This window comes from Dryobates pubescens, chromosome 3 (assembly GCF_014839835.1).
Source record: "Dryobates pubescens isolate bDryPub1 chromosome 3, bDryPub1.pri, whole genome shotgun sequence".
In the NCBI taxonomy this organism is placed as follows: Eukaryota; Metazoa; Chordata; class Aves; order Piciformes; family Picidae; genus Dryobates; species Dryobates pubescens.
In genome coordinates, this window is record NC_071614.1 from 35,377,081 (window position 1) to 35,403,540 (window position 26,460).

At 38.8% G+C, this 26,460-nt stretch overlaps 1 protein-coding gene across 1 annotated transcript in view; it reads right to left on the reverse strand.

Annotated features, from left to right (window-relative positions):
• Positions 1-142: 142 nt before the first annotated feature.
• The window catches only part of AGPAT5 (1-acylglycerol-3-phosphate O-acyltransferase 5), a 56,846-nt gene continuing 30,528 nt past the window's right edge, over positions 143-26,460 (reverse strand). The window contains exons 6-8 of the mRNA XM_009904175.2: positions 18,297-18,458; positions 4,213-4,336; positions 143-1,839 (exon numbers count right to left, since the gene is read on the reverse strand). Coding sequence (XP_009902477.2) covers positions 1,614-1,839; positions 4,213-4,336; positions 18,297-18,458 — 512 coding nt within the window. The 3' untranslated portion in view covers positions 143-1,613. The remainder of the gene's footprint in view (positions 1,840-4,212; positions 4,337-18,296; positions 18,459-26,460) is intronic.

Below are 26,460 nucleotides of genomic sequence, written 5' to 3' on the forward strand. Positions count from 1 at the left end.
AGCTGTAAACTGAAAGCTGTACCGGATGATTTTAAGGTGGAACTATAATTACTCTGTAAAATTCTGTGAAAATAAAACCACCACACAGTAAAAGTAGTACCTTTAAATAACTGGCAATGGTGGAAGCTGAAAAACTGAGCTTTGACACTTAACTCACAATGTACTCTAATGCAAGACAAATAGTACTGAAGCTAGAGAGAGATGCACATTTAAAGCTTGCAAGTGTGATATAAAAATATTCTCTAGTTCTTTCATTTTGATATAGGGAGTCCAATTCCCTAATGGAAGAAGACAAAATACATCCTCTTTCCTACCCCACCACTGTACATATAGACTATTCCCTTGATTCCAAGAAATTGACATTTCTTCAACAAAAATACCAGCCATGGAATCACAGTCTTTCTGGTAGTAAGGGTTTGTTGCTTTTGCTTTTAAAAGTATATCTTCAAGCAGGTGAAATACAGAGAGGATAAGTGTTTCTTTCACTACTAGACTACGGTGCAAATCATACCCATCAATCTTGAAACTTCAACTGCAGTCTGCATTGCCTAGAATGATTGGGGAATCTAGTGTGACACTACAGCACAGAGATGACTGCTGGACTAAATTAGATTAGTAGGAAAAGGCACATGCTTCAGAGTTAGCAGGAACACCTGCAGGTTCCTTGTTACCATACCCTAATGCTCATAAGTTATAGTAATTCTGTGCACTACCTGGACAACAGTTGTGAGGTAACAGGAAACTTCTGCTTGTGGCATGGACACATAAAGGTTTGTGAGCTCAGCTGAACCTCTTGAGGTGCTAAGGACAATGCAGGCTACAGTCTGGTTAGATCAGTAAAAAACCAAACCCTTAACATTTCATTATACTGCATATGTTCATTTTATGCACAGCTACAGGGTGCACAAAATAAGCTGTTTCCTCAGTAAAATTTAATGTTTTACATCTGTAAAATAATCAGCTAATTCTGTAATATAACACAAAAATCATGCACTACATAAACAGAGCTTCTTCCCTATGTACTGTAGTTCTCAGGAACATTTCATTCTGCTTCAGGTAACACCTCATAATTTGCCAGCTTACATAGTCCCTTTTAAAGAATATAGTATTTAGCTAAAACTGAAAAGCAAAATCAAAGAGAAAAAGTTTTGATTTAGTTGCAGTACAGCTGGGATAGATGCAACTGAGCTGCTGCAGTGCACCAGAGCAACAACAACAACAACAACAACAAAAAATCAACATGAATACCGGAATAATAAATATATACCCTAAATTAATCTCTGTAAATACATTCACAGGTCCACTTAAGACACCCTGATGCATAACTCATTTCATCAGATCTGCAGATAGAGATGAATGTTAGTTCATGGGAAAGCAATTTATCATATGACTTCAGTTTATCTGCAAAATTCAGTAGCAAATTTGAAAATCTACATTTATTTTCCCCGAACCAACCACACAGAGGCTTAAGTCATTATTTCTGTTACTTCCAATGTTCAATCAGTAAGGCTTTATTTACACTTTTTTTTTTTTTAACTATAAACTCAGGAAAAAGTTTGGTGCCATGTGCAGGAAAAGACTGCACATTTCACTGACTGGAGACTAACATCTGCTTACGGTTTAATGCTAACCCACAGGCAGCCAATTAAAGTCCCATATATCCATGTTTTTACATAAAGTTTCCTTCCAGATTCTGTCAGAAGCATACTAGCAGTCAGGCCACCTAAAAACAGCAAGGATGGCAAAGTTTTCTTGAGGCTCAGTTTGGAATGGACGCTTTTCCCAGGGAACTTGTTTCTTCTTTTAGAATCTTTCGCATCATAAAACTCTATTAGTAACCTACAAGCAGACAAAAAGAGATGGTCAAAGTTACACATTAGCATAAGAAGTTTTAAGCGACTTACTTCATCACACATCGTTTAAGAAATGATTTCACAATATGTAGCAGCCCATCTGGAGTTCTGGGGTCCTCAGTTTAGGGAGGATGTTGACTCGCTGGAGCGTGTCCAGAGAAGGGCGACAAGGTTGGTGAGGGGCTTGGAGCACAAGCCCTATGAGGAGAGATTGAGGGAGCTGGGGTTGCTTAGCCTGGAGAGGAGGAGACTCAGGGGTGTCCTTATTACTCTCTACAACTACCTGAAGGGGGGTTGTAGTGAGGCGGAGGTTGGTCTCTTCTCCCAGGCAACCAGTACCAGAACAAGAGGACACAGTCTCAGGCTGTGTCAGGGGAGGTTTAGGCTGGAGGTTAGGAGGAAGTTTTACACAGAGAGAGTGATTGCCCATTGGAATGGGCTGCCCGAGAAGGTGGTGGGGTCGCCGTCGCTGGGAGTGTTCAGGGCAAGGCTTGACAGGATGCTTGGTTCCATGGTGTAGTTGATTAGGTGGTGTTGGATGATAGGTTGGACACAATGATCTTGAAGGTCTCTTCCAACCTGGTCTGGTCTGGTCTGGTCTGGTCTGGTCTATTCTACTCTATTCTACTCTATTCTACTCTATTCTATCTGTAAGCTTTAAACAATCAGTATGCATTAAGAATATGATGCATGTGAAGTAACTTTGCACACTGAAGTACTCAACCTGAACCCTTGCAAGCAATAAAAGCAGATTTTCCTTGGGGACCAATTTTAACACTGAATATAAAAGAGAATAATCCTTTTCACTCAGGATTGAGCAGAAAAGCCCAGCATACTGGGCAACATCGTAGGACAAAATACCACACACAGTTAATAGTGGGGAAACAGGGTTAACAGATGGGAAAAAAGCATTTTCATAAAGTAAACTAATAAACAACACGGGCTTACAAGACTCTGCCCAGGGAAGTGCTTGAGTTACCGTCCCTGGGGGTATTTAAAAGACAAAAAGACATGGCACTTAGGGAGAAGGTTTGGTGTTGGACTTGGCAGTGCTAGGTTAACAGACTCTATGACATTAAAGGGCTTTTCCAACCTAAATAATTCCATGAACCTACAAAGTATTTTGGAAGCCAAATGTGCAAGAGTAAAATGCTACACCACTGGGTTAGTGGTAACTTTTTTCCTCCTGCTTTTGAACATCAGTAATAAATCAATTTGAAGATTCTGGGATTTTGTTTAAGTATTTCCCAAGCTTTCCTGATAGACTGCTCTGGTCCCAGGAGTGATGATCCAGTCTTGAGGGAGACAGAGATCTGTTCCATTTTGCTGATCTTCCCCAGAAGACTACTTAAGGGACACTGGACAGACTTTAATTTCATCTATCAGTTGTTTACGTATAAAATGAAATTCAGACTTTCTTCCTCTCAAAAGAGAAGAAAAATTACTTCAGTGATCCTGAACTTCTAAGACACTTCAGTAACAGTTGCCATCATGTTATTTTTCATCTGGAATCAAAGATCACAAGATGACTTAACCCATTTTTTACTTCCATGGAGTGTGAGACTGACAGCAGAACACAGCTGAAGAACCAGGGAAATGTCTGTCTCACACAATGTATTCAAGGATTTAGAAGGCAAACAGATTCATCTCCCTTAATCTGGACTTTACATATGGCAAATTAAACCATAATCTCTCAAATAATACTTAAATCACACATTTAGGCACAAAGTCCTTCCAAAGCACAAGGTCCCCCAGGATCTGTTGTGTATGCTCAGTAGTGACCTTATTTGGTGATGCTGGAGGGATCCTGGCACTTCAGTTCTGTCATGACTCAAAGATGGAAGATGAAATGTCTACTTCACAATCTCCCCAGTGAAAGTAGGGATCTCAGGGTTGTGTTTTTATCCAATCACTGTCTGATGGAAGATGCATAAACAACTCTGGCAGATGAGATTAGATCAAGATCTGGCCCTTTTTAGCATGGGTTATGGGGCTAGAATCAAACTGCATTTTGCTTGCTTGATTACCATGACCATCTTACATTCTTGGCTGAGTATGACTCTGTTACAAGAGGATAAATTGAGAGTATTCAGATGAGTAGGAGTCTTTCCTGTAGCATGGACTCACAGATCCTCAGTCTAAGGAACATCTCATACTCAGGCATTTCAGCCTCCTCAGCAAAAGGCTTAACCACAAATTAATTTTGTCATACATAATATGCACAGGAGTGTGAACACCAGCTCTCTTCAGAGAGCCCTACAGCTTGCACTGCTGCTAACACAGAAATCATGGGTTTATCTATTAATAAAAGAAGTAAGACAGGTTCCTGAAACAGAAAGTTCTGTATATTGTTACTCACTTATCCTTTATTTCAAAGCGTTCATGAAGCCACCTTCTCATGTATATCTGCTCCTCTGGAATGTTCTTCAGTTCGATTCGATCAATGAAAATATGAACTCTCGGGCATTCCTTGCAAAGAAACTCTAAAAAGAACAAAACAACAGGCCTGAGCCACAAAACCACTGTAAGGCATTTATTTGTCTGAAACACACTGAAGATCTGACCACATAGCTGTAATTGCCCTGGAAGCCTAACTTCAGTTCTCAAAAGCCTTCCTTCTTGATGTTTGGATCCTGGGCACTTCAATGAACTTAGAAGCCATCTGGCCTACGCATTCTTGAGATGGTGGCCCATTATCACATGGGGCATGGGAAAATGATCCTAGAATGCACTCTGCTATCTGTAAAATGCTGTGCTTGAAAATGTTAACACTTCTACCTCAGCAGCAATCCACTCATTCTGTAGTGTGGGATGCAGTAACTTCTGTGTCAAGAAGTCACCCAGCCTGCAATTTTGATTGACGCTTGATTTGATCTCCTTTGCCTGTCCTTTCTGAAATTTACATTTTGTTTGCTCCTGGATGGCAAAATCAGAATTAGAGTGATTTCCCAAATTATCTCCAGAAGAAAATGGGCTCCAGTTTAAGTAATAACCTGTAATTAAATAGCAAAATGCTTCCCATGTTGCATTTCTTCATTTTTCATCTGTATTACAAAGCTTGAGACAGCCCTCTTGCAATCTCCCTCCCCCATTTCCTCTATTTGTCCCTACAAAAATTTAGCAAGCAAGCATTAATTACAAACCAAACTCCATTACTCACATAGCCTTATGGGATTTCCTACAACTAACAAGTGGTTAAAATTCTGCATGTGGGATGAAAACCCCACCAGCATTTGAGTATCAGTAACCATCTGCATTTATCAGTAGCAAGGAGTATTGCAGTATCCATAGCATCCTCATACAGGGAGAGGCTTGATGTAAAGATGAAGTCCTTGGAAACATGAACAATCTTTGTATTTTGAAAAGGGCCCAGAAGTGCCTTCACACAATACAGACAGGCAACAAATGTAACACAGCCTGGGTGGTCCCTTTGGGCTGTTGACATTTTTGGGACAGCAATGCAGATGTATAGAAGACTTTGACCCGTAACTGTTAGGGGTATCTTGAGCAATGACTGTGCAAAATAATTGTTACTGCATATACATCTTTATTATGGTCTCCCAAAGCAGACATCTCCCTATTGGTTTTTATTATTTTACTGGATTATTGATTTTTAAGGACTTTATGGTAAAAGCAATCCTTATCAGACACTTACCTTAAAGAATTTTAAAAGCCTGTTCATGCAAATGTGTTTGTAGAGGGGGAGGGAAGGAGAAGAGATAAATAGCTCATTAAGTCTTAGGGCAATTTGATGTGGAAATTTGTCAGGGGCCGTGTGCAGTTTTGTCTAGTCCTCAGGCAAAGAGCCCTTTGCTGAACTGCACCGTGTTATGTAAAGGGAGCAACATGACCCACACAGCACTAACCGGAGGCTGAGGGCTCTAACCAGAAACAAGTCCACCACTTAGCCACCGACTAGCAAACACAACTGCTGCTAAACAAGTCTGGTGAAACCACCTCCTATTTACAGCTGTTGGATGGTGGGCAACACAAGTACCTGAAGTCCAGAATGATGGATTGTACAGACATAGTCTGCAAGTTAATGTGCAAAGTTTTTACTACCCACAAAGGAATCCGTGTTCGTGTGTATCTCCCAGGCAACCAGCACCAGAACAAGAGGACACAGTCTCAAGCTGCACCAGGGGTGGTTCAGACTGGATGTCGGGAAGAAATTCTTCACAGAGAGAGTGATTGCCCATTGGAATGTGCTGCCTGGGGAGGTGGTGGAGTCACCATCATTGGAGGTGTTTAGGAGGGGACTTGATAGGGTGCTTGGTTGCATGGTTCAGTTGATTAGGTGGTGTTGGATGATAGGTTGGACATGATGGTCTTGAAGGTCTCTTCCAACCTGGTCTGGTCTGGTCTATTCTATTCTATATGAAAGCAGGTTTTTCCTCTTGCTTTTAATAGGAAGAAAGGATTTTCTCTGGTCCTCAGAGAAACAGACCACTATATGACGGTCATTCACTATACGAGCACTTAAAAGCACGCTATTAATATTTTAAATGACAGATGTATTACCCACATCTTAAATGCTTACAGTACTCACTGATGTACAAATCCTCTTTTTGAGTGGCATTACCTATTAAGTGGAACATTCTATAAATATGCAAAACAGTATCAAGAAAACAAATGCTAGAAGCCAGATCATAGTGTCTTTTTTGTGCTAGACTCCTACAAAAACATCTATGCTACTCATATTCAGCTAGGGCTGAAGATCTAGCCATAGATCCATAGAACCAAGTGAATTTCTAAGTTAGATGAGATAGCATTATTAATAGTTATGTGGTATTTTTAAAACTAATGTTATGCTGCATTAAAAATATTGATAGTTGGTCATTTAAACACAGCAAGAGAATACATAATAAATAATAAGCTCTAATTAATACAACTGAAATAATACATAACTATTTCAGAAGACGCACCTTCCACCACCAAAGCTGAAATGTAGCAACCCTAAATATCTCCTTAGAAAGCAAAAAACCCCCCACAAATACTGCTGCTGTTTTTTTCTGCCTTAAGCTCAGGTTCCACTGCAAGTTGATTCTTAATGCTTCCCACACTAGTCCTCTTCAACCATTCTAAATTGAGTCCCCATTTGTGAAGATCCTAAAAGTTTGTCTTAAGTTTCCACCTTTATAAATCCTAATGCTCCTCTCTCCAGCCTTGTGGTCTGAGACTTAGTACAGCCTCGCTGCAAGCTGTGTGACCTGCAGCTGCAGGTGGTCTCCCATAGAGAACTGACATTCTCACCCATGGATTCGAGGCCATGTTATCCAAAGCCTGGGCCATCCTGGGTATCTGAAGATGACACTGTAATACGTGCAATCAAGCTAGTCAGCTTGATTATCCAGTTCATGTCAGAGTTTAATGCAACTAATCAAATTTTTTGGCTCTTTTTTCAGATGCACAATGACACTGCAACCCCATAAAAACACCAGTGGCTAACAACAATATATTGAGAGGTTGTTTTTGAGAAGAAACAGCTGGCTTTTATCACCACAACCTCTAAAGGTTTTGTGGTGGTCCCGTGACCCTTGAATTCACATTAGCTTATCTCCCAAAAGACTTGCCTAATTAAGCTAAGAAACAAAATCTTATTGAAGCAATTTATTATGTGCAAATTGCATCCAACTTCAGGGACACTAGCCCTTAAGGTCAACATATGACAGGCTTTTCAGTTTCTTAAACTTGCAGAATTTCTTATAATTAACAGCAGGAACAAGCAAGCCTGAACTTTCATTGAGAAGACAAAACGTAAGTGCAAATCATGTGTTATAATAAACCATTATATTGGGGACAGCATTAGTTAATCAAGAACTGGGTATGACTTGGGTTAAATGAACACTAGCAACTTGTGTGGGAGCAAAGTGGACTGACTTGGGTGTGGGACTTAATTTCCTCATAAAACTTTCTGTCTGGCTAAATAACAGATACAAGCGCAGAATGTTTACCATGCTTCTAGTGCTCACCCGCAGCAGAAGGAAGGAACTCAAAATAGCAAGGTAGATTGAGCATTTTTTGTTCTTAAAACTGACATTATGGCCCTCCTTCTGTGGGACAGGTTTCACACTAACACTAAACTGAAGTACTCCATGTGCAGTTTGGATTCATGAATGGAGTGCAACAGCCTCTAGGAAAGGAGCTGGATTCAGAGAGTTCTGCATTGCAAATGGGATGTTTAGGAAGGGTGTTTTGCTTCCACATAACTCTACCAATTTTCAAATCCTCACCTCCAAAAGCCAATTAGTTCTGTTTTGAATTATTGGCATTACCAGGGAAAGTCAGGGAAGAAGAGTAACTCCAAAGTATAGTCATGTACCTGGTACTGAGAAGGGTCATATAAATAGCCTCAGACCACCTTGCCCTTAATGCTGTCACAGAATTTCATTCTACCACTCCAAATTATTTGCCTTGCCCCTTAAGAAAGTTGCAACAGTGGTGTTATACTTAGATATTCCAGTTTGCAATTACTAATGAAGTCTATTTTTATATGCACTTCAAATGTGACAGCAGTAAAGTAGCTCAGGTTTCAACCTCCTACATCAGCTCCTTTAATGCGATGTAATTATTGCCAAAGTCCTTCAAAATTAAGAAAGGACAAACTGACACAGTTGTGTCCACTTAAAGAGCCCCCAAGGCTCTCCTATTTCAACAGATTTGAGTAATGTTTGTGATAAATTGAAAGTGATATCACAGAGAATGGAAATCTGAATAATGTATATTTATTCTACGTAGCTGGTATCTCAACCGTGTAAGATTACGCCTCTTCAGGAACAGGGCACTGGGTGCTGTGCTGCATATAGTTTTACAGGCAAAACCACAAGGGCAAAGATATTCCTCTCTGAACTGTAGATGCTTTCTCCACTGCTTACATTTTCATTAGGCTAGACTTCAGCGTTCAGCTATCAAAGCAGTTCGTAAACTATCTCCTCCTCCCCTAAGAAGGAAATCCCATCCCTCCACTTTCATTTACTTTGCACACCACATTAACAATCAACTGGCAAAACAATTTTAAGTTTCCCATCTTCAGGCTTTCCATCACCTCAAGTTGAGCTGACAGGAAACTATTTCAGAGCTTGCCCTAATGAAATAAAGCAGTGGTAGGGCAAAGCAGCTCTAGGTGGGAAAGCAAACATCCAGGTTAACCTGGGATGCGGCTGAGGAGTGGGCAGAACCAGTACCTACCAGTGCTGATGAAGGGAAGCATGGAGGGGATGTTGTGCAGGCTAGAGTAATGCTTGCAGCCAGGAGATAAGCCTGGGACCTGAGGAATAGCACTCTCAGAAATACTGCCAATGCCCCATGCAAGGCCTGAGATGATTACATGGATCAGAGCCTCCAAGCATGCACAAGGGGCTCAGTGTAAGGTGAGCACATTAGGACTGGGGACCTTTGGTAACAAGAAATAGGATGCATCTGAAACATTTTCACACCAGGGTGTTGGCAATGTAAATTAAAAAGAAAGTGTTTCAACTGGCAGTTGGGAAAAGCTGAGGGTCAGGAAAAGCAATCTGTTCAGATGGGCATACCACAAGAGGTGGTTGTGGCTGAAAATCAGTGTGAGGGTGAAACTCAGAAGTGCCTCTGTACCTGCATGAGAAGCCTAAACATGAAGACAGGAGAACAAGAATTACTGGCACTGAGCATTGACTCTGGTGGCCCTGAAGAAGCATGCAGCATTACCAGGCTACCACATTTACAGGAAAGGCACAATACGATGTACAGGTGAGGGAATGCTAATGTGCAAAGGATTATATAATTTATATAAGAAGAAGTCAGAAGCAATATGAAATCCTTGTGGATGGAAAACACAGACTCTAATAAAATATATATTAGTTAGATATATAAAATTACTTCCTGCTAAGTTTGATAATAGTGACCAGAAACTGTGAGCCAGACTGAGAGCTGCAAGTTCAGGACTGATAGCAGGAGTGTGAGACTCCAGCAGCCTTTATTGAACTGCACTAATGGTTTACTAAGACAAGGTGCAGTGGGACAAAACTCCAAACAAACCCAAATCTAACCAACCACAAACCCACTCTATTAAAAAGAAAAGACTGTTTCCTAGAACAACCAGCAGCAAAACACTGGCTGTTTGGAAAAACCCTAAATACCACATCCCAGAAAAACTTGTATTAGAAAGGATGTATAAAGCAGCTAAAGATGTATAAAAATGTCTGGGTGGGTCTGAAGCCCACCTGAATAATTAAGGAGGGTACCACTATGTTCCTACTTTCTCCTCTCTGAGGAATGGAAAGCTTATCCAAATAAGGAAGAGCCACAAAACTGCTCATGTGAAATGTAAACAAAATCAAGAGGACTAAAAAAGGAACTTGAAATATGCAAGGGATGCTCTAACACTTCCAACTTTTGGGAATATATTAAAAGCAGTAAACCAGCTAAGGCACTGGTGGGACTGCTGGATGAAAAGGTGTGCAGAGCATCAGCAAAGTATAAGCCCAAATATTTATTTGCATTATTTTTGTTGATGAAAACATTTGATTCCTACACCCATTGCATTCTTTGTAACAGACTGCTCAAAGGAACTAGATCAATAAGCAAACAGCCAGAAAATATTAGACTAAATAAACAAGTTAGATGTCAGGAAGTCACCAAGACCAGACAGCATTCATCCAAAAGCTCTTAAATGTGGAATTTCAAAACAAAGATGTGTTGCCTATCATCACAAACAGCCATTGTGCCAGAAAAAAATGGGAGTTTCCCTTCTACAAATGAGGGTTTTAGTGATGACGCTGGACAATGCAAACCAAAGAGTCTTACATCCCTGGGTAAGACAGCAGGCTCTGTAATAAGATCCCTAAGCACAGAGATAATCAGTCTGTTGGAAAAGAATTGGCTTGGATTCTCTAACGGGAAATCCTTTCTCACCAATTTGCTGGATTTCTACAACAGTGCCAAGGAGCAGGAGGATAAAGGGGATTCACTGGACATGACATATTTGAATGTTCATAAAGCCTCTGACAGGGTTCCACACTGAAGGCTATTAAAGAAATTAAGCTGCCATGGGATTAGTGGAAATGATGTTTTATAGACCAAAAGCTGCTTAAAAGAGAGGAAACAAATGGAAGGACTTAATGGTCACTTTTCAGGATGGAAGAGACACAGCAATTGGGGTCCTCCAGGGACCGAACACTAGGACTGGTTTTATTCTGTGTCATGATTGATGAGCTGAAGTGAGCAAACAGTGAACTCTCCAGTTTTTCACATCTTTTTCAGAAGACCCTAAGCTCTTTTGGGTATCAAAAGCAGCCAAACTCCAAAAGGACCTCAAAGCTGAGCAAATAGGGTGAAAATGTGGCAGCTGAGCTTCAGTCTAAACAACCATGGAGAAAAAAAAATAGAAACTCTGATTACATGATGCTTAACTTGGAATTAGTGGTTGCAATTTGGGCCTTGCTGACACTTCTCTGAAACTAGCCCCAAATCCCCACCATATTCATCAGCATTAGCAAGGACACTGAGAACAGGGTGAAGTGAGTCACTTTGCAGATACATAAAACCATTACGAATCCACATTTTTAAATACCATGGGCAGTTCTGGTCTCTGTATCTGAAGGAGGACATAGCAGACTCAGAGAAAGCCACAGAAAAGGCCAATTAAAACAGTTAAAGGAGAAAAAGTGCCTGCATTAACAAGCAGGGAGATTAAAAAGACTGGATTTTCAGTTTGGAGAAGGGAAGAAGGAAGGATATGACAGATTAAAAAGAAAAAAATCTGAAGATGGCAAGTAGGAACCACAGCCCAACTAACCCTTCAAATTCAAGTGTAAATGATCGTGTTTCTGTACTTTCATAAAGATACCCAGATCTAAGGAATCATTTAAAACTATTATTAGAAAATGGTATGAAGAGTTTTCAATACTGGCATTGGCACTGGAGAGCAGCAGAGCGTCACTGTCTTACTGAAACAAGATGGTATTTGATGAAGACCCATAGTACTTGTACATTACAAACAATCTTCAAGTGGCTTTAATGTGTTATTCTAACAGATGCATTCTGGCCTTTGTACTGCTCTAGAACAATCTGTGAGTCCTGTATGTTGGCCAAGTTAGCGGGAGGTTTCCTACAAAAGCATAACAGTTTTGATTAACAGGCTGCCAACAACAGAACTTGGATCAGGTTATGTTTGTGAATAACATCTAAAGGGTATCCCACCACTGGTAACTGAAAAGGAGCAATTTTAGGAGGTATCTGTATCTTCCTTGGAACATTTTTGAAGTTTCAGAAGTGGAAAAAACCCAAACAGTTAAACTAGGCAATTAAAAAAAAAAAAGAAAGAAAGAAGGGGAAAAAAAAGGCAAGAAAAGATACAAGGATTGGACCAGTTCAAAACAATGCTCTCTGTAGCAAATAAACAGGATCTGTTAGGAACTATGCCAACACTGCTAGTATTGATGGTTTTGCCTTTCCTTCAGCCAGTCTGTTTTGATAAGCAGAGAATAGTACCACAAACAGAGTAGAAGAAAAGGGCTCTCATGTACATAAAAAGCAAAAGTAAACACAAGTTCTCAGAGCAGAAACATATTCCTGGCCAAGTCTGACAGTGTGAAGAAATTTAAGTTGTTTTTGTTATCCTCAGGGTTTAGATACACTTTTGCATCAAGTCAGGAGTTCCTCGATCTGTTGTAGATAAATGCTGCCTGGGGAGCTGAGCGCTTCCTCTCACATGTGCATGAGGCCAGTATGCAGGGTCACTTTATGAATCTACAGTGTAAATACTTACAAAATCCTTTGTGCAGCAGATGTTTTCTGACAATTGTGTGCTTTCTGATCATAAATTTCTAAAGGGAAGCTACCTTCAGTAAGAGTTGGTTGAGAATTACTGAGATACACAAGGTCCTTATTTACAGTCAGAGGAACGCATACTCTGGGCTTGAACGTATGTTGAAGGTGATTATTACCCTCATTGAGGGGGTGTTATGAACACACAGACAGGTTTGTGATTTGGGAAAAGGAAAATCATGACTTATTCTGGTTGTTGTTGGAGACAAGAAACTGGGCTACAGGGGCTTTTTCTTTACCTATCTCAAAACAAGGGCATAAGCATAGGTGCTACTCGTGCTCAGACTAACCTTCATTTTCTCCCCTTTTTTGAGTCCTACAAAGAATTACAGCCAGGCCTGCATACATTCCCATCAAGTGATGCTGTGCTTCAGTGAAATGTTATTGTTGAGCAGAACTACAATGTTTAATTGTTACAGTATGAAAATACTTTGCATTTACCCAGACCGTCCTGTCTGCAGAACACCCATGCATACGTCCACATCTGTGTTCAAAATGTCACTTCAAGTAAGTTATCCACAAATGAAAAGAGAGGCTTTGATGTTACTCAAACTACTTTTAATAGGAAATTACAGGGGTTCTAAAATGACAGGTCTAGTCCTGTCTAGTGAAAATGTATTCAGTTGAGAACTGAATGAGAACATTACTTACTTTGTAGGACCTAGTGAAATTGTTATTAAAAAAGTTGCATTTTAGTATTTTACACAAAAGAAACCCAAGATTTTTTCCACAGAACTACGTTCCCAACTACTGCTACCCAAAGTCCTCCAAATCTTTCAACAGAAAATGTACATTTTGAAATATGAAAGGATGTTACTTAAATTTTGCTTGTACACATGCACAATGACAAGCTCATCACGTGAGATTTACTATTTACATGTTAAAAAGCCATCCCACACTTGATGCAGGTTTCACCTGTTCAGCCTCCGTTCTAATCTACAGCCTTTCTTTGCCGCTCTAAAATAACCCCCATTTACTTTTCAATATTCTTTCATCCAATAAGAAGGAGAAAGCTAGCAGAGATCTGGACAGATCATCAGTAATTTCATCACTATAAATCTTTCTTTGGAGTTTTGATCTTTTTTTTTTTAATTGTTTTGTGACACGTCTAGAAACAGGTACTTGTTATCATTCTTTGGACCTTGACAGGACACGGGACAACGTGCGCAAGCTGGAGTATAAGAGGTTCTACATGAACAAGGAAAAAATTTTTCACTGTGAGGGTGACAGAGCACTGAAACAGGCTGCCCAGAGAGATTGTGGAGTCTCCTTCACTGGAGACATTCAAAACCTGACTGGATGTATTCCTGTGTGATCTGGTATAGGTGATCCTGCTCTGGCAGGAGTTTTGGACTACATGACCTTTCGAGGTCCCTTTTAACCCCTAACATTCTGTGAATGGCAGTGGATGTGATAAAAATTGGGCCATAGTCCAAACACTAGTTTCTTTGCTCCAGTTTCTTTTCTACTGTCCTGCATTTTACTGTCCAAATGGGTCCTAACAAAAGTGCAAGCACTTAGAAAAGTGTACTTGCCCCTAGGGAAGTTAGGCCAGTCTGACCTCTTCAAATTACACTGATCAAAGTGATCTACGGATCTGCAGAAGTGCACACATACACATGCCTTCAAAGTGTTTGTTCTGGAATTGATATACAGCAGAGTCAATAATTCTCAGGAATGCCTCTGACTTCTTCAAGACAGAGTCTACATGTACTTCTATTTTTGTTCAGTGTTTATCATTGTCACATGCTGCTATTTCACACACTCTTTCATCTGCAATGGCCAGATAAATACCATCTGGTTATGTTAAAGCCTTCAGGCAGAATAATAAAGATGTGGATGTGTACATAATGCTCTTTCAGGTGCAAGAATGACAACAGTTCCCATATCCCACAAGACTTGCCCCTTAACATCAGACAAACCTAAATGTGAACACTAAGGACAGTCTTTCAGGAAAGGGAAAACTAGGCTCTCACTCTTTCTTTCCAAGCTTATTTCCACTTTTTACTAAAAGACAACACAAGAAAACAGTACCGACAAATCCAGCATAGAAGTTTTGCCTCTTCTTTTTCACTTCTATATAGCTCTTGCAGAACTCAGTAACCTAGATGCACTTCAATTTTCTGCAGTGCCCATATGATTATCTGATTATTTGCATCTTATTCTAATGACCACAAATAAACACTGCCTAGCAGCATGGTGCTCCCTAAGCAGGACCATCATGTTCTGTCTTTAGTGATCTGGACAAATCATCTCCAGTAGTGAGACAGGAGAAATCTGTGGGAATTTGCTATTCTTTGGAAAGGCTGCCATGTGCAGGGCAAGCTTCCACTGGAAACATACCAAGATCCAAACTTGTTGGAATGAAGGGGAATGATTAATGAATAAATTGTAGAAAAAAAATTTATCTATTGGTCACAACTGGATGTGAAGCAATAGCAGAAACCAACATCCCCATCTAAAACTAATCTAATCTTAATCCCCTTTCCAAGACTAATCAAATCTGATGTCTTCTAAAGCAAACAACTTGCAGCTGGAAAGTGTCAACAAAACATTAAAATGCATAAATAGTGACAAAAAGTTCAACAGATCTGGAAGGATACTATAATAATTGGCCTGCTCTAAGAAGGTACAATGTTATCAGGTGTGCCTGGCATTCACTGTTCTTCTCAAAGCAGTAATGCAGACATGATGGTAAATGTCTGTTTTCCAGTTGCTAACATACAACCTTTGCTTTAATCCTGTAAAGAAAGTAAACCTTATGATACTTAAGGTTGCTGGACTGAAAAAAACAAACAAACCCAATTTTGCTAAGAAAGGCTAAGAGTTCCAGATTACAAAATTGCAAATGCAATTCATTTTTTCTTCAGATTTTTTTTCCCCTCATTTACAGTTTACTAACAATTTCTCAGATAAAGCATGGTAGTACTACCCAAAGTCACTAAAATGTAGTTTTTAACCTACTGTTTACTGTAGCAGCCAAGAGCTGACCATATGTCTGGGTAAGTATGGGGTTTCTTCCAGAAGTGGCACAAGCTCTTCAGGAAATTGGGATTTATAGAACTGAAAGTAAAATGCATTTCAAGAAACACATTATATCTGTGTGGAATTCAGATTTCATTCACATGGGAAATGTCATACTATGGGAAATACAGTCCTCAAGTGAAGTTGTGTTTATCAGAAGATTGTTTGCCATGCAATAAATTTCAGTCAGAGTTGCTAGATTGAAAAAGCCATGTCAACCTTATCTTTTAAAAATTACCAGGATTGCACTGCCGTTTTGTTCCGATGAGAATGAAAAGATTCTCATTCAGCACTGACCCAAATATAAAATGTTCATATGCAATGGACACAGGAAAATGACATTCTATAACTCACTTTAGTACTGCAAAAAGAGCAAAGCTATAAAATCGCAAATGCATAACAATGTCTAATTCAATTCTTGTTACATTATATTGCTGAACAGACCAATTGTTGGACTTCTGCATAACAAATGGTGAAATGATCTTGACCTCTTAGAGCAAAAATTGTTTTCCTTCCACTTTGTGTCTGGAGGGCCTAAAAGAATGACAACTATGTTCCACACTGTAATTTATAAAATGTCCTTAATCTACATAATTTATATTATGTGGAATACATGTGACTGCCACAAAAGCATGGAATGCCCTGGATAGATATTTAATTTATCAACTCTGTAATGGGTAACAACTACTTGGCTGTACTTCATTCTCTGTTACTGCCTTTAGTTTTATCCAAGGCTGAAAGAGTAATTACTCTACCTCTAGCAGTAAGGGTGGCTGACAGATAAGCCTGGACTGCCTGCTCTGGAGCTTCCAAAAGTGAATTTAGAGTAACCACCCAAAACCATCTGATTACCGCTTGACACAAGACACAAGAAGCAGCCAACAGTGAAATTCAGTTTGCTGGTTCCCATTCCATGATTTTATCATCTTTCATGCAAACTGGAAGGTTCAATAGGTGAAGAGGTCTTATAAGGAATTTGAACATTTGTCATCTTACCATTAGGTAATGACATTTTAATAGTTTAATTAACCAACAGGCAGTAAGAACTCCAGCACAAGAATTGTTTAAAGTGCCTAGTAATTAAGTCACAAAACAAGATATGCTGCAGGGAAGGAGAAACCTATTTGTTTTGAAGGGGGTCTTGAAAGGGGCTGGGTGACAGAAGAAGAGGGAAGCTGCCTAGTCTTAGGAGTATTTAACAAATAAATCCCACCAAAAATAAAATCCAAACCTAATAAACACCTTTCTCTCCTCTTCCCACCCTCCCCCAAATAATTTAAAAACCAAAACATGAAAAATCTAGTTAAAAAGAAAATTATAAATGAAAAATGTTAAATCAGAAAAAGCACTTTTGATGTTAAGCCATAAAAAATTTCTATTGGGAACAAAATTTATACAAAAAAAAAAAAGGGCATCCTAAGACCTTACAGGACAAGCTAAGTGTTGAATTAATACACTATTAACAGTTTTGTTGCTCACCTATCCAGAAGAATTTTAAACTCCCAAGCAAGTAGCACCTGGGAGGAGTTCATGCTAACTTTATATACCACTTCAAGGAGTTATAGCTGCTAATGAAGTGATATGAAAACAGCTGCTCTACAAACAAGTCATAATGCAAGCCCTAGTGACTGAGCCAGCTGAGGAGCAGAGAGATAGCTAGTAAGTTCTCTACAGGTCCCTTAGCCAACACTGATCCCTTGCTGAAATGCTGGAACAGCTCTGTGGAACTACTGTGGCCTATTTCCCCACTTAGTTTCAGGAGTGCAGAAGGCTCAGAAGTACCACTCTGAGCCAACTAGCAACAGTCAGTCATGCATAGATATGAGAGGGTAACACATCAGCTACAACTGGAAAGAGAGATGACATCTGGCTCCAGTGAGAGCGCAGGCAAGTAAGTTAGTTTAAAATAATAACAGTAATAACAACAATAATAATTTTACAAAAATAAAAAAACATGAAATCACTACCATGTGTAATCAAAACCCAGCAAACCCTGACTTTCTGTCCCAGTGTTTTGCTCAACAGAAACCTATTTCCATCTAACAGAACTTATTTTTCTGGTTAGATTACTCAAGGAACATACAACTAAATTCACCTCATTCACTTAAGATGCCGTAGGTGGTTTACAATAGTACAGCAAGTGAAGCCCACTGTCAAGTGTCTGCAAGGTTACTGGGTACGTGCATAAATTTGAAGAACTGACAGTAAAATACAATTACCACATATACTGCCTTTAAAATACAGGCATTTCAGCAATCAGCTCACTCGGACACATATCCAGCACAGCAAAGACAGAGGGAGAAAATTAATAGTGATGCTAAATCCCACTGCTAGAAGAAACATGAAGGTAAACAGCACCTGCTGCCTATGGCTCCAAATTAATTTTAACTCCAATGAGCACCTGTATGCAGAATTTGACTACAGAAGTATTATCTATAGGGAAGGGAGAGCAGGAGTGTCAGCAGCAACTATTGTAAAGCCTAGTCACTAATAAACCATGCCCCACCAAGATATGGCAAGATGGTTGAAGCACTTTGGATTATCTTCAGAGCATTTGTATATTAACAAGCACACAGCTGTCTAATGTGGCATGTCCAATACACATCTACTCACCTGTCATAGATGGTGCCAGTTTTCTTTGCCCTTTGTGGTCCACAGTACCTTCATAAGCTACAGTCACATCATAGACAGCATCCAGATAGTCCTTCATTGTGTCAATGGCTACATGAGTTGCCTTCACACGTGGTGTTAGCACATGCTTTAATACAGCAAGTCCTAGAGGGAAAAAATAAATAAATATTAGTGTTTGAAAATCAAGTGGACTATGTTCACAAAAGGAACATCATGCCAAGGACCTTCAGCACCCCCATTCGAAATCATAAAAGGTTTATTTTTACTCTCAATAGAACATTTACTCACATAGAACATGTGTGTGTCACACTGCATATGCTCTACTACTGAGCACACGTAGAAGATGAAACAGAAATCCTAAAGGATATTAATAACAAAAAGGCTGCTCAACAAAAAGTCCTTTTTACAGCACCTGCTCTAGAAGGAGTGATGGCTTTATTGTGGTTCAAAAGCGATGAAACAGCACTTCTCTTTCCTGTTTATGTTTGTCCAACTGAGGTAAAAAAAAGAGCAAATTAACCAAGAAATACTAATGCAATGGACACTGCCTCCTGAAATTCTGTACCAGAGGGATTTGGTCGGTGAGGCATAAGCACAGATAATTTTAAGCATGCCTAATGCTCATCTGGAAATTTACTTCCAAAGGACAAACCAATTTTGTCAATATACTGCATTCTAGTACTGCTTCATAGTAACAAAAAAGTGGTTGTCTTAAACTACACTTGCTTAAGCAGGATGCTGCATTTCTCTAAAGATACAATGCTAGCAGAAATTTCAATAGTTTTTGTCATTTTCTACTACTGATTACAGCTTTCCCTGCTTTTGCTTCCTTCTCCTAGTAGCACATTCTGGGATGTTAGATACAATCACTCTTATCCTTGCAGCTGTCTCCCTTACTGCTGTTTCTGAGTGCTTGTTCCTGCTGTTAATTTTGTATTGCTCTGGCACCCCCTCCTGCTAGCTCATTCAAGTCATCATCTCAATAGACAACTAAGCAAGGAGGGCAAAAACATAGAAGAGAGAACTGACAAGGAGAAAATCTTCTCTGTTTCCCCCTGAACAACCTACTACAATTGGCTTGGCTACTAACAAATCCATAGTTACAGAAATCAACTGGTTTTAATCAGCCAGGCCAATATACAGGGATTGGTATGTCAAGGACACAAGAATGTCAGGTTTAAGAGCAAGTTTAACAATAGTATTTAATAACCATATTTGCTTCAGCTGACCAATTCCACCTAAAGCATAGTTAAAAACATACAAGTATTCTGGCCTCTAAAGTACTAACCTTATTCTATTTCCAGAATTTTAGTTCACGAAGACTTCTAAAATGAAAAAAAACAACCAAAAAACCCAAACCAAACCAACAACAAAACAAAAACCCACCAAACAAAACCCAACAAAAACCCCACCAAACCTTCTCATGATCTGAACACAGCTCCTTCATATTTAATTTTATGTGCTTCTAGGAAAAAAAAAAAGAAGGCATATTATGCTAAAATGTTCATTATTTTGCTAGAAGATGTGTATCTTTCTCAAAGGGAACTATCAGAACAAAATGCAATGATTCCTTTCTTGGCTTATTTTTCACTGGCTTACTCTTCAGTCCATTTTTAAAGAACCATCCGTTGGTTCCTGATAAATGAAGCAGAACTTTTTTCCAGACCAAAGGGCTGTGTTATTGCTTTGTTATCTTCCTGCTTGCAAAATTAATTCAAAAGGTATGTCCTGGTTTTGTACAGAACTTCTCTTCCTTGTTGGACAAAGTACACTTTGATCTACCTTCATGAAAATGCCTACTGAACACTGTAAGGTAATGCAAATTTCTAAACAGCTCTAATCTTAAGAGCTGAAAATTTCAGTATAAATCATCATATTGATTTCCTAACATTTGCTAAGAACCTCCTAGTCTGAGCACCGAGACAAAAGGTTATTTACTGGCTCTCCTTTTGAAGTCATTGTTCCAAGCTTTATGGGCAACAGCGATAACTGTCTATGCAAAATGGTATATGGATCGTGTAAATATTTTGAAGCATAACATGGTGGTAGTGTTTTCTTAGCTTGTGAACTGTTACATCAAACAGCTAATTATGTTATGTTTTCAAATGTTTACTCTGTAAATGAAGCACCAAATATTCTAGTGTTGTGTCAGCAATGATTAGACTCAACACAAGTCTTGTTGAGTCAAATCCCCAAATATATTTTAAAAACACTGCCATTCCTTTCCTGCCCAACTCATTTTTCCCTTAATCAAACTGCCGCTATGGGGAAGAAAAAGAGAAAACAGGTTTCAAGTGAGGACTATTTTTCTAGACATGTTAATTTAGGCACCTAAGACTATTCAGTGCTGAGTTTTTGAATCTGAGGTCAGTTTTGGTGATTGACAGTCAGTGACAATCTGTGCTAACAATGAACTCTTGAAAGTTTAAGTACAAAATGAGTAAGCGTCTATTTAACACCAAATTTTAAAGCCCATAATCTACTATTCAGAAACACTAGTGCATGTCAAACACGTAGTGACAACACCAGGAGTTCAGCACATCCTTTAAGAGAATCTGTTTTGTAAAAATATTAACCACACATGCTTGCAATTTCTTTGCTAAAATCAACATAACAAAATTTAAACTCAAGTAGTTAAGAGTATAGTTACCTTGGCAAGCTGCCTGCATCCAATTCAGAAAACATACTGTGCTTAAACTGCTTTTAATGTTGTGCAATACAAAGTTAGGACTGTCAAAAGTATTTGAGGTCATGAGATTTTATTTTAAATGCCCCCCCCCCCCCCCCCCAAATGAACTACATGTCTAATGATGCAGTACTCTACCTTAATATGCTATAGCTGTGCTCTTCTATGTTAGCTAACTTAAAAGATAGACATTTAAAAAATATTAAAATAACACAAAAATCTGAAGAAATATGGTGAGCAATGGTACTTCAAATACCATTAATTTACTAGACTATAGTAAGATGTAGAATTGCTTTAGAGAACTGCAAGGAAGCTGAACAAAATAAAGTCAGATTTTAGTTTGCGAAGTACAAAGGCCCAAATGCTTAACATATATAGAGTTGAATGTTTCATCTAAACATATAAAACCCAAAAAACCAATAGCCATCACCTATCTAACCTCTCATAGTGCAGTTATATATGTAATAGCTGAATACAGCTCTATGGAGAAGGTTGCTCTTCCCTTTATCCATCCCAAACACTTAGGGAGCTGTTCAGTGCAGGTGAGCCATCTACATTTTCAGACTGAGGTTCTGTTAGTCATGTTCATATCCCTGACATACACACCCTACATTTTAAAATGGAAAGAAAAGCAAAGTTCTAACTCAGAAATACCCTATGCATATTACACTAGAATTACCATATTTCATCAACTAAAGCTATATACTCATTGGAAGTGAATATCAGAATTAAAGGATTCTCCTCCCACCCCCCCAAGCCATCTTACTTGACAATTGCACATGCATGTATGTGTACGCAGAAGTGATTATTACACTGAAAGCTTTGCAGTTATGTGGGGTGTCTCAAGTACTCACTGAGCTCCCACTATCCTTCTGGAATGCCCTTAGTGATCAAAACCTTACTTACTGAAATGAGAGTCCAGTTGACTTATAAAATGCCATCTGGTGGGAGAGCTCATTATTTGCTACCATTCCATCAACTTAACTCAGCTGATGCTAGTATTAAAAAAATGTATGCTCTTGTAGAAAGTGTTTTCTCTTACAATGAACTAAAGAATAGGATGCACAAGAAGAGCATGACCATCCCACAGCCTAACAGAAGAGACACCACACTTTGGTACAATTTCTTCTGTGATGGGTATCTACAGAAATTCAAGGTGGCTCCTTGCTTTCCTAAACAATTTCCTAAGCATGACTTCTAATACCAGAAATCTAATTCTAATGGTACATCTCACAAGCGCTACTTGAGGTCCACACCCCACTCTTTTTAAACATTATATTCTCCTTGCCACATCTCACTGTGCACTTTTATACCAATCTTTCTTACATGTCTGGAAGAAATTATCACTAAAAGCTGTGTTCTTCAGAGAGAGTTCCAAACAACATTTATGGATATTACATACTTCAGATTGCTTTAAAATACAATCTAAAGCCAACTACCAGATTTGGAATGGAAGAGTTTTTGATTAACTCAGTTGAAATACTTCTCTTTTACATGACCTGTGAAAGCAGTTTTCAGATAAGCATTATCTGGCATGTACAAACATCTCAGCAGAAAGCATTGATACTAGTCATGATAGACTTAGCATTAGAAAATGTTTACATTTGCAACTTTTCTGCATAAAAGCAAGGGAGATAAATGAATACCTGAAATGTTTGCTTGATTAAATGACCTTTGTTAGAAACCAAACATTAATACAAAGTTCCATAAATATCTTTCACCAGTGAAGATTGTTTTGTCTTCATTCATCAAAAGCAAGCCAAATTAAATTTAACAAGCTTCTTAGCCATTTCTCCTTGCCTTTTCAGAATTAGGAGCATTAGAAGTAGGGAGAGCTTTGGATTATTCCTATTTATTTATTAAAGTGACATTTCTTAACATTTAGATAAAATTCATATTCTACTAAACCTAGGAATGTTTGGTTGCTTGGAAGCTTTTAGAGGTCTTTTACAAAGTTATTATAAATCTAAACATTTATATTTTGGGAATACATTTTAGACCGGAAGCTGGTATCAAAAAGGAAAAAAACCACCCCCCCCAAAAACTAAACACCCCCTAAAAAAACCCAACAAGGTGGGGTTTTATAGAAATTTTGTACTATAGTCCAGTACCATTAAAAAGACCAAGCCTTAAAAGATGTACAGTTTTGAAAGAAATACATAAATGATAAACTCTAGCATAATGACAAGATTAGACTTAAATCTCTAAGAAAGTAATACCTAAGTGGCACTTCTGTAATTGCCTGGACTCAGGAACTCAAGCCCACTGCCTAATGTGGAAGAACTGTTGCCATTTTACAATGCCTAAACTAAGAGATTTGAGCCTAAAAGAGGTCACCAATAAGTCAGCCGAATGTCTGCATTCAGTTTTAAAGATGCCAATTCGTGTTAGCTGACTACTCCCCAACAATGGGAAACTAAAGCAAACTCTAAGATTACTGACTGTACTTCTGCACTGGAAATTGGAAGGCAAAAGCTCAGGAGACAGGGAGCAAAACACATTGTCACAGTCTTAGATCTTTGAGAGAGCAGGGGAATAAATATTTAATATGATTATGAGAATCTTACAAGGTGTACCATTAGAACAAGATGTCCTATTTGCTTGAAGTGGTTGTGGACACCTCATCGCCTAAAGTGTTTAAAACCATGCAGAATAAAGCTTTGAGCAACCTGGTCTTGTAAGAGGTGACCCTGTCCATGGCAAGGGGGTTTTAACTATATGATCTTTAAGGTCCCTTCCAGCTCAAGCTATTCTATGATTCTCTGATTCTCGAAACACAAATCACCAGCCATACTGAAACAGAGAGAGTCCATCCTGCTAAGCAACTACTGGAATCATGTCACACAGGCATCTATTTTCTGTCAGGAGAAGACAACTAGGTGTACTGGGTTCAGATGTGGCTATGTGGTACATGGCTATGTGGTACATACCTCCTTTGGCTTGGAAGCTGGGGTTGGGTATTTTGCCTCCAACAGAAATGAGAAAACCTGACACAAGTCTTCATCTGGTATTCTGGCAGCATTGCTTATGTGATTTGTTGTGGCTGTGACAACTCCAGCCAATACCAGATTAATTTTCTTATTTCCACAGAAATGAACCAGTTCTATGAGTAACTCCTCCATTAATCAATCAATCAATTAATTAATTAATTAATTAATCAATCAACCAAACAACTTAGTTTTACAGAGTAATTTTTGGTTTTGTGTTTAAATGTCAGTAAGCACAGTTTTCTTCCCCAGCGCAATCAAACAAATATATTTTGAGTTCAAAATGCTCCTTGTTCTATCCTGGATAAGAATCAAATCTGACTGGAATTTCTTGCCATTTGTTAAATGTGTATAACGAGTAATTAATGAGACAGTCAAGACTATGAAGAATAAAAGTAAGCACAAACCTCACAAAACCTTTGCATACTTCCTCTCTGCAAAACCACTAAAACATGTACATGTATTTACAACACAAATAGTGTTCTAGAGAGTATGATAAACATGAGTTATGCTTGTGCTCTAGGAATAGCTTTGTAATCTTGGGGTATAATATATCTGATCATAACATGAAATTGAAGTTTAATTCTTCCTAATTAAACCACTTTTTTCCAGTATTTCACTGGCAATATTTCCTCAGCATGAAGTTGTGCACAAGTGAAGGAAAAGAATATAAAACGCAATAATGCTTACATTGCAAAGTATAAAACAAGACAAAAAATCCCTTACAGGTCAGTAAAGCCAACACTGAAGCACTGTGCTCTATAATAAATACCCTAAAATGCCAAGATTAGATTATCAGGCTTTTTTTATATCCCCATGAGGAAGTAACTACAAATTTTGAACTGTAAGTTGCAGTATGTCTTCATTCTTCTGACTGGCAGAACTACCGGGCCTTACTACCTTCCTAAAACCATAGGAAATAAGAAGCCTCCAGGATCTTTTAGAGAAGCACACAATTCTGCAGTTTCAGTTCACTTCAGCAGTGCCACTTAACAGCCCTTCCACACTTACAAGGAGATCGGCCAGCATTCATTCTATCCATGATCAACTGATGCAGCATTTGGCCATGGCTCTCATGCTGCTCAAGCACACATCCAGCAGCCAGGATGATGGGCAACACTGTGACCGCTGGTTGGAAGCCAGAAGCCAGGAACAGCACTGCTGCACATCGGCATGGTGGTACCCCAGAGACCCACTGTCATCTCCTGCTGGCAGCCATGTGGAGTTCCCCATCCTTGCAGCTTCCCAGTGTACTGGCATCTGCCTTGTGCTGGTATGTGCATCTCTGGCTTTTAGCTGTCAGAACAGTTTGGTATGCAGCTTTCAGCAACAGCCAACCCTGCTTCTCAGCATGCTTGTAAGAGAGATGCTCTAATTCAAATGGATAACAATTTTTGCACCAACATGCAGGGAAGGATACTGGGCAACATGCAGACTGCTTCCCATTCTCTCCATATCAAAAGTTGAGGAGAGACAAAAGAATTTAGCACTGGAGAAAAGCACATCAAAAGGGTTCTGCACTAGAACTAGAGATACTTCACTTTTTAATAAGTATTTGTCTTGAGAGTTTTTAAAAGGACTAACCCTTACAAAATAAAAGCAGATCAATATTGGAGGTAAAAACAATAGAAGCAAGTAACAGGTGCTCTGAAAGCACAGAACAAGCGTTGTACTGTTTTGCAGACTGAAGAGATAAGATATAATTGCTTATTAAAATAATAGTAAGGAGAGCCCTTTCTTTTCCCCAAAAAGGATGAAAAAAATCTCTATCAAACATTCCTTCTGAACTCTCAAAGAACCGCTAACCGAAATGAAACATTTGACTTTCATTTCCAAGAGGAAACTGAAGCAATAAATAAAAACGTTCTGACTTCAGCTCTCCTGCTCATACACGCAAACACATTCCATTCTTCTCAAGGAGAAGAAAAGCATATATCCTTTTAGACAAGAGCTAACAATACTTAATAGCTTGATGATATCAACAGGCTGATTCACAGACTTGAGAATTCATTTCAGTGTGTCACAGAAATGAATTTACCAGACCTATTTGTTATTCTTTATTTACCTTTAGAGTGAATTATTTCACTTTTCGTCAACAGGAAAAAACAAAACCAGGAAACACGTTCACTGAACTATGAGACTTAGAAGTCTACATGCATTGTGCATATTATGTGGGAAAAAATTGAAAAGCTTGACACCCTTCAATTTTTTGCAAGTGTTTCCAAAGATGAAGTGATTCCATCCGTGGTTACAGAGATTACACCAACAATCAAAGCACCTACAGAATAAAGTTCAACCAGAGAACGGAAGATGAGACAGGAACAAAATCAAAAAGCCATGGTAGTGCCAATAGTAATTAAAAATAAAATAGTGGAAGACTTTTAAGGCACAACAACCTCTTATGTAAAATATTCTTAAAATCGAGTAACAACTGTACTTGGAGTTTTAATGTTGATTTAGATAGAACAATGCC